We start from the raw sequence: 14,571 nt of genomic DNA, 5'->3' as shown, positions 1-14,571 counted from the left end.
GCTGTGGCAGCTCCTAGCTCCTTGAACTGGTGAGGACCTTCTTGAAGATAACCTGGACATACATTCCTATGTATGGGAAGGGTAGGAACAGGAGGAAACGTACTGACTGGCCTTCATGCCTTCCACTTGGAGTGACAGGAGAGTCTCCCTGGCATGAAGAGGAGGATGGAGTGGTGGTCTGCTCCTTGGTGTACACATGGAAGTCAGGAGAGAAACCTGGCACCCAAGGCAGGCCTTGGGGCTGGCCCATAATGGTTACAGGAGCTAAGGTATTTTGTGGATTCAGGTCTTGAAAGCCATGTCACAGCATTAGATATGAGAATTAAAGGGTTTCATGGCAGAAGATTGGGATCTCTTTTGAACTTCTGAAGAGGAAAATGTTTTGAGAAATTTTCTGTGAATACCACTGCCCCAAAAGGAAAGTATGCACATACTATAGGCTATATTTTGGGAGTTTTGGGGTTTTTTTCCCCTTCTGTTTGTCAAAATAGAAAACGCTTAGAAAAGAACAAGACTGAGCAATTTTATGATGACATTGCCCATTTGTGATGTGTGTTGAGATTTGCAAATTAGCAAAATTTGACTTTCATCTTGGGTTCTGAAAGCATTTAACACTCAGTATTAAAAAAGCGTCACAACAATCTTCTGAAGCAAGTTTATCTCTGTTTTATGGGTAAGGAAACCAAGGCACAAAGAAATTAAATTATTTGCCACAGATAGATAATACAGTAAGTCAGTGGCAAAGTCAGGAAGAGAATGAAATTCTGCAGTTATGGGTTAACTGTCTTCCTGCTAAGAAAATTCATCTTATCCCTAATGGTGTTTCATGCCACTTTGTATTAAAGATAATGAAAACTGGCCAATTTGCACTGTTAAAGCTGTTGCAAAGCCAATTATTTTTTTTCCACATAAGCAGAAAAATGCTACTTAAAGGGTTAATTATACTGCTGTGCTGGTAAACATTTTTACTTATTGCTGGTTAGACCCGTATTTAAATACTGACTGGGACAGAAGAGACTGAGCTGGCCCTGGACTCCCTTGTCTTGGTGTTGGGCATGGATATTGTACAACAGGATACGCCCACAGTGGCCTCAGGCAGCTCATCTTCCTCTGTCCATTCATTAAGATCTGGGTTATAGCACTGAATGCACTTCTTATACTTTTTCTCTATTTCATTCCAGCCACCCACTAAGTAAATTTTCCCGTTAAGGGTGGAGGCACCAGCCGTACTAACTCCGGTTTGAAGTGGCGCCACGTAACTCCACTGCCCTGTGTAAGGACTGTAACACTCCACCGGGAGAACGTCGACCCTTTCGGCTCGCCCCCCTAGTTGAGACCCACCCATGACGTAGACCCTCTCCAGAAGGGCCACTGCGCAGTGCCACCCCCTTGGGGTGCTAAGGCTGGACTTATCCTGCCAGCTGTCTTTGCTGGGGTCGTACATGCACACCGAGCGAGAGTAAGCGTTGTTAATGTAACCTCCCGTGACCAGGATCCGGCCATCCACCACCGCGCTGGCATGGCAGCACCTGGGCACCTCCAGGGGTGCCTTCATCTGCCACTGATTAGTTGCAGGCGCATAGCACTCAACAGAGGAGAGGCACCCCTCAGAGTTGCGACCACCCACTGCAAAAAGGAGGCCATTGAACACATTCAGGCTAAAGTGGGTGCGTCGCTGATTCATGTTTGCCAGGTGAATCCAGGTGTTGAAACGAGGATCGTATCTGAAAGCATTAAAAAAAGAGGGTAACTATCTCACATACTGCTCTGCTAAATTCTATAGTCCTGTCTCTATCCCGCTATGGCTGCAGCTGCAGGGTTGCTAAAATTTTAATTATTTATTCAGCCCATTAGAAGTCAGTGGAATGAAACTGGTATTCCTGGTTAAATTTCCAAATAAATTTAGTTTTTGATTGGAGAAAAAATGTGTTTGTATCATTCAAACCTGGTATTATTTCAATAAAGTGAATCTGACTCCTTTCTGTAATTTGATTTTGTATAATAACCTCATCAAAATATTGGAAAGAGATACTTTCAACATACAATAGAAATTTTAGAAGTTTTTTGCAATTCACATCTACAGCAAAGATGTAAAAATTTACTCAGAGTTTTAAAAAATGTTAGGTGGTGATTTATACTTCCATCTTTTTAGTACTTTCAGAATGGTAAGTATTCTTTCCCTGCCACTTATATGGAATAAGAATTATGTGGAAATAACATCTTTGCTTCCTAACACCATGCCTATTTAAATAACATTCTCTGTCCTTGACATTTAAATGAGCAATTTTGAAATAGGAAATAGCAAATTTTGACTCCTGAAGGAGTTAAGTGGAGTACATTAGTAGGCCCATACATTTTTCCTGTTCTATGCTGAGGCGACCAGAGAATCACACAAGAAAAAGAATATGGGAAAGTAAATAATAATTGTTAGCTGTCATACTGCATTGTCATCTGCAGCTCCTGCATTGTCATCTGCAGCTCTGAAAGCAAGCCCACAGACGTACTGATTGACGTGACTTGACATGCTCGAGGTTAATGGCAGAATAGGGAGCAGAACCCATTCAGCCATGGACCACGAGGATTCTTTCACCTCCTCCCCACCACCAAGGTGTGTACTGAGTACACAGCTCCTTGTGAGAGTGTGAGACAGCTTAAGAGCAGAAGGTCGGGAAAGCAACAGCATAATCTCCTTTATGTGAGATATTTTTCTGACAAAGTAGATTACACAATAAAAATGATCTACAGAAGGTTCCTTATTCATTAACTTCGCATGTTGGTTGGTGTCTTCAGGAGAGGTTATCTGAATGTTCCTTCTGGGAGCAGGAAAGGAAGCATTGGTAGGACTGAGGCTGTGTATTGCCATTGTATGTCCGTAGTCTCTTAGTAGATAAACTGCTCTTCCATGTGGGTGGCAACGAAGCCACAACATGTAGTCTATAGGTGATCAAAAGAGACTTCAGGGCCTTGGGATGGTTGATAAGGGAATCTGGTGCACAGGCTACTTTTTCCTCTCTCCTTCCAGTTGTGGGCAGTGACATTGTAAAAAAACCAGATTGACCCAGTCTATTAATACATGGCTCTGTGGATAGTGTCACCACTACAATTTTGGGTTTTTTTGGTAATAGGATGGCCTACACAGCATCAGGCTTGCTGGCATCAGATGGGATTCACCTTTCTCAAAGGGGGAAGAGGATCTTTGCTCGCAAGCTAGTGGGACTCATTGACAGAGCTTTAAACAAGACTTGAAGGGGGACGGTGATAATTTCAGGCTTGCCCATGACAAGCTGTGGGATGACACACCAAGATTAGAGGGATGGGGTGGTAGTGAGGGCCCTCAGACTGTTGCTCTGAGACATGCTGGCTATATTGCAGCATACTTCAAGTCTTATGGAGATGAGCCAGGGGCTCCAGAGGTAATAGGAGACAACAGGGAAACACCAGTCAAAGACCTCAAAGGAATTAAGGGGTGTTCCTCTAAGAAGGTGACATGGCCAACAGCCCAGCTGAAGTGCCTCCACACCAATGCACGCAGCATAGGCCACAAACAAGAGGAGTTGCAAGCCACTATATTGCTTGAAAGCTACGACCTAGTTGCCATTACTGAAACTTGGTGGGACGAATCCCATGACTGGAGTGTAGCTCCAGCTATTCAGGAAGGGCATCAAGAAATGGCTAGAGTCTGAAGAGCTGTCTCTGAAGAATAGCCACAAGCAGGTGGAAAGCTTATGGGTAAGAATCAGAGACGTTGGCAACAAAGGGAACCTTGTGGTTGGTGTCCACTACAGGCTGCCCAATCACAGGGAGTCTGCTGACGAAACCTTCTTACTCTAGATACAGGAGGCATCGTGCTCGCAGGCTCTCGTCCTGCTGGGGGACTTAAACCACCCCGACATCTGCTGGAAAAGTAGCACAACGTGCTGTAGGCAATCCAGGAGACTCTTAGAGTGCATGGAGGATTACTCTTAAGCTAGGTAACAGACAGCCCTACCAGAACGGATTCCTTACTTGGACCTGTTGGTCACCAACGCCAGTGAGCTAATTGGTGACATCAGGATTGGAGGCAGCCTGGGCTGCAGTGATCATGCACTGGTGGAGTTTGTAGTCCTGAGGGATATGGGGCAGGCGAAGTGTAAAGTCAGGACCCTGAATTTTAGGAAAGAAAGATTCCGGCTCTTCAGGGAGTTAGTCAATAGGATCCCCGGGAAACTGCCCTCGGGGACAAGGGAGCAGAACAGAGCTGGCAGATCTTTAAGGATGCTTTTCACAGAGCGCAAGAGCTCTCGATCCCCAGGTGTCAGAAATCAGGAAAGGAAGGCAAGAGACCAGCATGGCTGAGTGGAGACCTGCTGGGCAAACTAAAGGGCAAGAAGGAAATGCACAGGCAGTGGAAGCAGGGACAGTTACCCTGGGAAGAGTACAGGGATGCTGCCTGGTTGCATAGGGATGGGGTCAGGAAGGCCAAGGTGTGGCTGGAGCTGAACTTCACAAAGGATGCAAAGAATAATCAGAAGGGCTTCAGCCCTTCTTCTATCAGCCAGAAAAGGAAGGTGAAAGAAAGCGTACAGCCCCTGATGAGTAAGACTGGCAGACTGGTAACAACAGACGAGGAGAAGGCTGAGGTACTCAACAACTTCTGTGTCTCGGTCTTCACTGGCAGTTTCTCTTCCCACACCTCTCAAGTAGATGGACTGCAAGATGGGGACTGAGGAGCAAAGTCCCTCCCACTGTAAGAGAAGATCAGGTTCAAGACCACCTGAGGAACCTGAAGATACATAAACCTATTGGACCTGATCAGATGCATCCCAGAGTCCTGAGGGGATTGGCTGATGTAGTTGCCAAGCCACTCTCCATGATACTTGAAAACTCATGGCAGTCAGGTGAAGTCTGTGGTGACTGGAGAAAGGGAAACATTGCACCCATTTTTAAAAAGGGTAGCAAGGAGGACCCTGGGAACTACTGACCCATCAGCCTCACCTCTGCACCTGGAAAGATCATAGAACAGATCCTCCTAGAATCTATGCTAAAGCACATGGAGGGCAGGGAGGTGATTCAAGACAGCCAGCATGCCTCCACCAAGGGCAAGTCCTGCTTGACCAACCTAGTGGCCTTCTATGATGGAGTGACCACATCAGTGGACAAGGGAAGAGCTAGGGATGTCATCTACCTGGACTTCTGTAAGGCTTTTGACACAGTGTCCCCCTGCCTTCTCTCTAAATTAGAGAGATATGGATTTGATGGGTAGACTGTTGGATGGATGAGGAATTGGTTGGATGGTTGCATCCAGAGGGTAGTGGTCAATGGCTCAACGTCCAGGTGGAGATCGGTGATACGTGGTGTCCCTCAGGGGTCCATACTGGGACCAGTACTCTTTCATATCTTCATTAATGACCTAGACAGTGGGATTGAGTGCATCCTCAGCAAGTTTGCAGGCGACACCAAGCTGAGTGGTGTGGCTGACATGCTTGAGGATGCCATCCAGAGGGACCTGGACAAGCTCAAGGAATGGGCCTGTGTGAACCTCAGGAGGTTCAACAAAGCCAAGTGCAGGGTCCTGCACATGGGTCGGCGAAACCCCCAGTATCAATCCAGGCTGGGGGATGAAGGGAATGAGAGCAGCCCTGCGCAGAAGGACTTGGGGTACTGTTGGATGAAAAGCTGGACATGAGCTGGCAATGTGTGCTAGCACCTGAGAAGGCCAACTGTATCCTGAGCTGCATCCAAAGAAGCACAGCCTGCAGTTCGAGGGATGGGATTCTGCCCCTCTACTCTGCTCTGGTGAGACCCTACCTGGAGTCCTGCATCCAGCTCTGGAGCCCTCAGCACAGGAAAGACATGGACCTGTTGGAGAGGGTCCAGAGGAGGGCCACAGGAATGATTCGAGGGATGAAACAACTCTCCTTTCAGGACAGGCTGAGAGAGTTGGGGTTGTTCAGCCTAGAGAAGAGAAGGCTCCGGGGAGACCTTATTGCAGCCTTCCAGTACTTAAAGGGGGCCTATAAGAAAGATGGGGACAAATTGTTTAGCAGGGCTTGTTGCAACAGGACAAAGGGTAATGGTTTTAAACTAGAAGAAGGCAGATTTTGACCAGATAGAAGGAAAAAATTTTTGACAATGAGAGTGGTGAAACCCTGGCACAGGTTTCCCAGAGAGGTGGTAGATGCTCTATCCCTGGCAACATTCCAGGTCAGGTTGGACAGGGCTCTGAGCAACCTCATCTAGTTGAAGATGTCCCTGCGCATTGGCAGGGGGGTTGCACTAGATGACCTTCAAAGGTCCCTTCCAACCCAAACTATTCTATGATTCTATTCTGTTAAGAAAGCAACTGGCAGTACATGGGGTTTGATCCTATTGAGTCTTGCTGTCTAAGACTCTAAGACTCTAAGACTAATGATGAGGTCACATTCCCACTCATCTTTAAATCAAGAAAGACCATGATCTATTAGCAGTATAACTGTTCTGAATTCTCTTCTGAGACCATCATTTATCCCCCTCCTCTATTAAATGAAAAGCTGAGTTGTCTCACCTCCAGACTTTGCTTCAAGCTATTGTGTGCTCTCAGCTTTTTGGCTGAACTATTTAAAAACTAGTATCACCCATCTGACTACTGCATGTTAGCTTTCTGAGCTTGCTATCACCAGTGCAGTCCTTGGATGACTATAGATAGGAACTGTAATATTTCAGAAGTGAGATACTATTTGGAGTACATTGTAGAAGAGAAATATAGCCTTCAAGAGAGGTGACATTGTTTTTAAACTCTTGATAAATAAAAAAGCTAAAGGTTATGAAATGCAGTATAAAAGCTGTTGAAAATAGGGCGAATGGTGCATAGAAAGCCAAGATTATAATATCTAAACGGTGTTTTGCAGAACTTTCTGTGAGGCATCAGAAGCTGTTGAAATTTAAAAAGTCTCACCTTGTCTGATTTTGTGCATTTCAATGGTACCTTAGAATATCCCAGAACCTGCTATTTATGTTCCTATTTATTTCCTCCACTTGGAGTAAGTTTTCTTGGTTTTTCTTACTTCTCATTGTGCATGTGTAACCATGGTGAAGTTTTTGCATAACTTCAGATGCATATTTCTGTTAATTCAAACTTTAATACAGAATAGCATCCATACTTCCCCAACCCCGTCCCCTTTCTATTTATCTGACCAGTTCACGCCGCACGTCACAAACCAGATTGTTGTATCTACCCGCATTGTGTGGAACTGATCTCTCCATCCCTTTTAAATAAATAACCGTTTACCTGCAGAAATTGCTGACTGCATGCTTGGCTTGGTTCCTGGCATCATTCTGGTCTTCCCCACCGGCCACATAGAGAAATCCGTCCATCACTGTCACACACTGATTAAAACTTTTAGCAGGCATTTCACTCAGCTTCTTCCATCCATTGTCAGGATCTCTGTACAAGATGTCTCTGCTAAGAGACTTTTCTGTTAGAGCAGGGCGTCCCCCAACAGTAACTAAGACTCTGAAACCTCCACGGATCCTTGTTCTTCTGGACTGCAGTGTATTCTGGTGGTAGGGAAGCAAATGATAGTTCATGGCATCCACTAGGAGCTTATGGCAGTCTGCATCTTGCATCATTCTCGGCACAGTTTGAACATAATTGACAAGGTCTTGGGCTGAGATGGTACCAAAACGGATGTTACCTAAGAGATCTGCAGCAAACTTTACTCTTTTTTGGTCAAATTCCAGCCATTTTATTGCAATCTGGAATGCAACAATTTCAGAAGGCAACTGCAAGTCGTCATCTGCAAGAAGTTCATTAATCTGATCAAAAGTAAGTTTTAAGAACTGATCCGTTTCTGAAAATTCAATGAAGTTGTCTCTAATAAATTTGTGTGCTGCTTCTTTTGTTGTTTTTAGTCCATAAGTTTCTGCAATATTGGCAATGTACATACAATTCTCAACGCTGATTTCTTGGATTAGAAAATCACAGCACATCTTTACAAGGGTGTGAATCTGTAGATAAATTGCTGTGGAAATAATACTACCTATCGTATAAAGTGAGAGAGTAAGTTTTCCAGTGTAAGCATAGGTGATAACAGTAGCTAGACCCAACGGGGAAATGTCATTGAGGTCTACTCTTTGAGTGGATGGATCTTTCTTTAAGATGTTGTGAAAGTAGTCACTGCTTGAAGCCATCACCACCTTATGAACATTGAAGGATTTGGTTTTGGTACTGATAGTCAAGTCACAAAGAAAATTTTCTTGTCTCATTCTGCTTAGACCTTCCAAGAGATTTGGGCTATATGTTGGGTCAGAAACTTCAGATGAGATGCAGCTGAAACCATTTCCTCCATCCAAGAGTCCATTCAAGCCATTTAGTTTACTGAGGGGGCCATCTTCCACAATGATAGTCATTTCATTGATATCTGCTTTGTTCTTCTTGACATTCTTCTTCTTAGGGGCCATGACTGCAATGAAATATTACAGCCAAGAGTTTGCTAAAAATAAAATTAAAACATTTAGAGCTATGCTGCAGTTGTGAAATGTAATAGTGGAGTGATTATGCAACAAATCTAACCTTTGTCAATACATAAAAATGCCACAAAACCAAAACAGAAAGGATAACATTTCTTCCTAAGAACTATTATACTGTCCTAAATTGTAGTATGGCTGCTTATTAGTAACAATGGATACTCAAATTGTGAAGAATACACCCACAACACCTAAAAATAATTCCTTTTTTATAATAACAAGGTCATAAAAATAACATTCCCCTACTGTCACCACATCCAAAGAGTACAATTCTCTTTCTAAACATTAAAGAGTTTGCCAGAGTGTAAAGTTTTGTAAATATACATTTAAATCAGCCAGGCTCTAGATACGAATTCGTTAGTCTGAAGCACAGGAAAGATATGGGCCCCCAACTTTGTCCATCCTTACTCCAGGGTTAGCACAGACTTACAGGTGAGTTTAGAATTTGACCAGGAAATATTAAGAGTGGAGAAATTCTTTAAAAAAAAAAAGCAACATAAGACATAAAGACAAAGTGAATTTTAGTGTGACATCATGTTGATTTTAGATTTAGTATCTGCTCCAATTTGTTTCCTGGTTTTTGTAAGTTTTGATTTTCTAGGCTGATGATATTCTACTTCCCATGTCAGATTCACAAATACATTCTACTCATAGCATACTTTGCTTGCTTTTCAATATCAGTAATTTGAATTTTATAATCCTACATTTAGGATTTTGTCTAACTTTTATTTCAGAAAAATGTCATGCAAACACTAGCAGGATGTGTTACTTTAAACAAGTTCTTTATGTGTGGAGATTAATAATTACTCCCACGGAGTTATGTTAGAACAGATATTTGAATTAGACTTATCAACTCTAGGCAAGTTCCAGCTCTTCCTGAAATGAAGAGCCAAGTTTTTGTCAAATGCAATGTTAGATGGCCCCTAAGTAATCTTCAAAGGAGCTATGCCAAATAAATATATGTGTATACAAATACGCCTTGAAGGAAAGCATTGATCTTCAATAACACAATTAAACCAGAATTGCTGAGATCGGCATTCAAATATATTCAAATATAGCATTTATCTTCAATATAGCCATTGATTTTAAAACAATTTACACCAGCTACTTTTCTCTGTGATCTTTGCACTTATTCTTAAAGAAATGCTACCTAACAATAAAACAAATGACTGGATTATTTTACATAACTTAATAAAAAAACTCCGGTAATAATTCAATCGAAAATCTCAGCACATCGATTTTTCCTTCAGCACGCAGCATGTCACAAAACAGTAATTTAATTTCAGGAAGGAACGGTTGCTGCCTGTGAGCACCAAGATTTTTTTTGCTGCTGTTGTGGGGTGACAACCATGCGCAGAGCAGGTGAGGGAGAAGACCATGTGTGCCGAAAGTGTCAGTGTCAGCTCGTGCTGACGTGAGCTGCGATCCCCGAAATGTCGGTGTGCCAGTGCCGGGGGTCAGCTGCTGCCCCGTTCGCCCCACTCCGGCTGCATTCCAGGAGCTGCATCTGTTGAGACCTATCAGAGTCACCTCCCAGAATAGCAACCTCCCAGCAGCTTGCCATTTTAAGACAGGTTCAGTCAAAGGTATAGCTGGTGTTTTAGTATACTTACTCGTTTAACACAACATTTGCTGAAAAAAAACTGTAATATTGCCAAGTGTAGTGTATATTTGTTGGCATAGAATAAAAGCAAAGCAAAACTTTTGGATGTCTTTGTATGTTATCCACATAGTTAGAGCTTTGCACATTAATAGCCACAACTTTATAGCTGGCAAGGGCATATTCTTTTGGCAGTCATATTTGTGGTTCTAAATATTTTGAGAGACCCATAACTTAAAAATTTTAATACATGCAGCACTTAATGTTTATTGCCTCACTGCATCATGGCAGAGCTCATTTAAATCCGTGACATTTTAAGCGCTCTGTTCAAAAATGTCCACTCTCTAATGTTTTTTCCTGAAAAACACTTTTCCATCAGCAGAAATGTCACCAGCTAGTTTAATGTATAAGCACATAAGTGACAGGACATGCAAAACCAGTGAAAACAAATCAAACAACCCTGTAATAAATCCAACTTACTAAACTTTGAAAACCCTGGCTGATTTGGTTTTCTATAGCTGTTTGCTTTCACCTGATTTATTTTAGCTTAAGAACAACTCATGCCAAAGGACACTCGGGGTCCCAAAACAATGCATTCAAACCATTCAAATGCATCCCCCCTCCTTTAAAATGTTACTTCTAACCACTGTCAAAAGTGAAGAGTTAAAAATCCCTTACCCTCCGCAGGAAAATGGTGTCTCAGAGCTGTCCAAGAAGCTGTCAGTGAAAATGCCTCTTCCTTGGAAAAATGAGAAGACAACAAGAGAGGAAAGGTAGGGAAAAAGAAAGAAAAAGATCAGAGGCTGCTTGGTAAGTCCCAGCTTGTGGTTTCCAGTGTGACACTTTCCCGTCACAGCGAGCAAAAGAGACCGGAGCCTGTGCTTGGGTGCTCTTTAAAATGACCCCTCCTCTGCGTGCCTTGCTCCCTGCCTCTGCCCAGCCACGGGAGCTCAGCTGCCTGGCCTCTGGAAGCTGGGGGGACCAGCCTGGACCCTCCAAATGCACAGGTACAAGGGCGGAAAGGGAGAGGAAGGTGAAGATGGTAGATCCACAGCAGGTAATAATTGTCCCAGGTAAGTGTAGGGTGGACCACTGGGTTGCTCGCCTCTAAAGTGGGTCCTTGGACAAAAGCCAGTATGCTCGAGCAGGGACAGGTTTAGATTGGACATAAAGAAGACATTTTTTATGATGAGGGTGGTGAGACACTAGAACAGGTTGCCCAGAGAAGTTGTGGATACCCCATCCCTGGAAGTGTTCAAGATCAGGATGGATGGGGCTTTGAGCGACTTGACCTATTGAAAGATGTCCCATGGCAGGGGGGTTGGGACTGCATGATCTTTGAAAGTCCCTTCCAACCCAAACCATTCTGTGATGATATTATTCTATGATCTAAAATAACCAGCAGGGACTGCCAAGGAAAAGCTGGCACTTCAGTTCCACTGCCTTAGGATTTCGGTGCTTAACCTGGGAAGGAAGGAGACTGGCTGATGGGGATTCAAAGCCATGTCCTATTTCTTGGAGTTAGGTTGCTGCTTCTGTAAAGATTTGCCCCGGCATTCACGGACACTGGCTCACATCCCCTGATGTATTTGCAGAGAGATGTGAACTTTGATCTTCTGTCTTGTAAGAAGGCATCCTAACTTGTGGGTACACATACACCAGAACAGTTTACTTCCACCTCTTGCCAGTCAAGCTCAGGAATAATATAAAGCCACACCTCCACATCCCAGGAGAATTTCATCCCAGAGGAGAGATAAAAGAGGTCTGAGTGACTGCATGGGAAGGGAACGATATTGGAGGAAGTGGAAGTCAGAGAAAGGGAAGATTTTCTCTTGGCTGTACTTTGTGTAATGTTTAACCTGGCAGATTTATTTGATTGCCTCCAGGCTTGGATGGGCTATTACAACAACTGCTGCAACACTTGCCATTTTGAACAAAAGGGCGCTGCTCCCCCAGTGTTAGAAAAATTTACAAGCCTAAAAATGACAGGACAGAACAGAATAGGGAATTGGAGGCGATCAAACGGGTGAAATGAGGGTGAAGGAGAGGGACCTAAAGCCAAACCCTCTCGACACCAACAAGGTAACCAGTTTTCCTTATGAAAAAAAGGGCCACAGCTGTGAAAAATTAAGGACGAAGCCTTATTTTTAAGACATGTTTTAGGAACTTTTCCTTACTATACTATGTATTTTTTTCTCACATGTAGAGAGCCTCAAATATAAAACTCAGAATAACATCAATTTAATACATAGGATGACATCTATCATCAACTTAGCTCATCTCTATATATTTTAATTTACCAGTTCAATCTAATTATAAAATTCCTTACATGGACAATTATCCTTAACATTTTTTGAAGCTCTGCTTTAACAGGATCAGCTGTAATGATTTTTACACAAAGAATATATTCCCCACTGTGCTTCATGAGTTTTAAGAATTTGTAAAAATTAATCTTTGTAGATAGAACAGGCATATTTCTAAAACAAAACTCCCGAACATATACACACTGCTGAACCTGAGCTACTCAGTGTTCCCTTTTCTAACACGTCATGCCCAGACTTTTACAAATATTTATACTTTTAAGAGGTCCTAAAAAGCCAACATTTTTCAGATAAATAATATCTTTTTTCTTTTGGTATTTTTTTTAGGGTTTTTTTTTTAATAAAGGGGACACTTCTTTTCCAGAATGAATATACTACCATGACCTGTAGAAAATAAAAGATTATTCTAATTTTCATACCATATCTTTAAAATCTACTATCAAATTGTAAAATAAACTTAAGTGTTTTTCAGTCTCTACAAATGTGTTTCCAACATCCTTATAGGATTCAGTGTTGAAAAAAACACACAAAGAACAATGGGGAAATAACCCCACTGAAAATATAAAACTGATTTCTAATTTCCAGAAAACGCTAAACATGCTTTGAGCTGTGCAGTATAGAGATAACCATCTTGTGGGGCATGATGCAACATCTCAATGCACTAATGCTGATGCAATCAAACATCTCCCATAGTCCTGAAACTTTGGTTGTACATTAAGGCAAGAACCACAAAACCTTTAGGCACTTGCTCTTCAAGATCAGAGGACAACTGATAGCGTACTTGGCTATTATGTGGCATGCAAGCTAGTCTTGGGACCAGTCATTCTCATTTTCCATTAATTTGTACACAACAAAGTCTTTAAAAAAATAAACAGTACCAGGATTAGCTGCAAATCATGATACATTTTTTAAAATCAAACTTTGATTTAGTATGTTTTTTATTTTTCAAATATTCTTAATATTATTTTCTTTATATCTTGAAATAACCTGTTGTCTGATTCTTTCCTTTCCAATGGCATAGAAATTAATTACTCTAAAATATTTTTATATTGATTGAAGTCCTTGCAATAAAGTTATGAATTACCCTCTCAGTTAAAAGAGAGGGTAGTACATTTCTTGGCAATATCGTAAGCCTGTCAAGATATATCCTCTTAGGTGTGAGTGAATCTTGGGGAAAAAATATTTAATTTGCTTTATAATCAACTGGTCTATGTGAGTGACTAAGGACAATACTATGAATCCATGCAGCAGTAGCAGGTCACGCAGTAATGTTTTAACATTTCTGAGAGAAAAAAGTGCAAACATATCAAGAGATTTGTTCTTAGCCCAATAAACAAGAATAATTATTATTTGCTCCACGTGCATAAGCCAGAATCAGCAATAGGGAAAGTTCTTGTACCAGCAAAGATAGGCCTTAAGTCAATTATAACCACCTTTTCTAATCCATGCACAACCATTACTGCACTCTTTCTGGGAAATGTAAAGCCTTTTCTTTGAAGTCAGCATGCTTTGATTTGTTGGTAGAATGCAAATGTCACAGCCATGGCCACATGGAGATCTAGCTCGTTCCATTGAAGATCTTAACAAAACTCCGTCTCAGCTTTAAGTCATGACTGCTTTGTTTGCTCTGAGCCCTTTGTGTATACTCAACCAAATACTATGCACCCCCAAAGCCCATATTTATTTCACTATGATAATAGTTAGGAAAAATATCTTTAAATGCATTAACCTGAATGTATTGAGTAATCCCACCAGAAACGTCTTTAGGAAGGCTGAAGCTCCTTATGCAGATTGGAGATACTGTGAAAGTGTATTGAATTTCAGTGGGAACTGCAGTCTTTTCAATAAAAAAATGGAAAATAAATGTTTTTTCTTTTTAAGCTGCTGAATAAACGTACAAGCTACTACTGTTTAGGATCAAATACACAGGCCTTGATTTCACAGAAGGTGGCTTTGAGGAGCTGTGTTTAGCAAGACACCCAACCCCAGCTGGGTCACTCACACCTCCCCCTCAAGGCAGAACTCGCCCAGTACTCTTATCACTCGCTCCCAGTTCATTGCCTAATTTTGACCAGCCAAGCCTCTTGCATTGATCCACCCCCTGAAACTCTCACCTAGCCCTTCTTAGCTCATACAAAGGCTGTTTCTCTTTCTGGTTTCACTCTT

At 42.2% G+C, this 14,571-nt stretch overlaps 1 protein-coding gene across 1 annotated transcript; it reads right to left on the bottom strand.

Annotated features, from left to right (window-relative positions):
- Positions 1-991: 991 nt before the first annotated feature.
- KLHL31 (kelch-like family member 31) lies at positions 992-10,937 on the bottom strand. Its single transcript, XM_010287217.1, has 3 exons — positions 10,763-10,937; positions 7,247-8,450; positions 992-1,724 (listed from the first exon to the last, which is right to left on the bottom strand). The coding sequence occupies exons 2-3, from the start codon at positions 8,416-8,418 to the stop codon at positions 992-994; spliced, it is 1,905 nt and encodes a 634-aa protein (XP_010285519.1). The 5' UTR covers positions 8,419-8,450; positions 10,763-10,937.
- Positions 10,938-14,571: the final 3,634 nt, after the last annotated feature.

The sequence above is a fragment of the Phaethon lepturus genome, unplaced genomic scaffold (assembly GCF_000687285.1).
Source record: "Phaethon lepturus isolate BGI_N335 unplaced genomic scaffold, ASM68728v1 scaffold5180, whole genome shotgun sequence".
NCBI lineage: Eukaryota > Metazoa > Chordata > Aves > Phaethontiformes > Phaethontidae > Phaethon > Phaethon lepturus.
Note: the sequence above shows the minus strand (reverse complement) of the source record. Positions and strands in the feature narration are given on the sequence as shown.

Coding starts and splice junctions, on each gene's coding strand:
- KLHL31 (XM_010287217.1), bottom strand. CDS start 8,418: ATGGCCCCTAAGAAGAAGAATGTCAAGAAGAACAAAGCAGATATCAAT. Junction 1,725..7,246: donor GCAGTCAGCAATTTCTGCAG/GTAAACGGTTAT, acceptor TAATGCTTTCAG/ATACGATCCTCGTTTCAACA.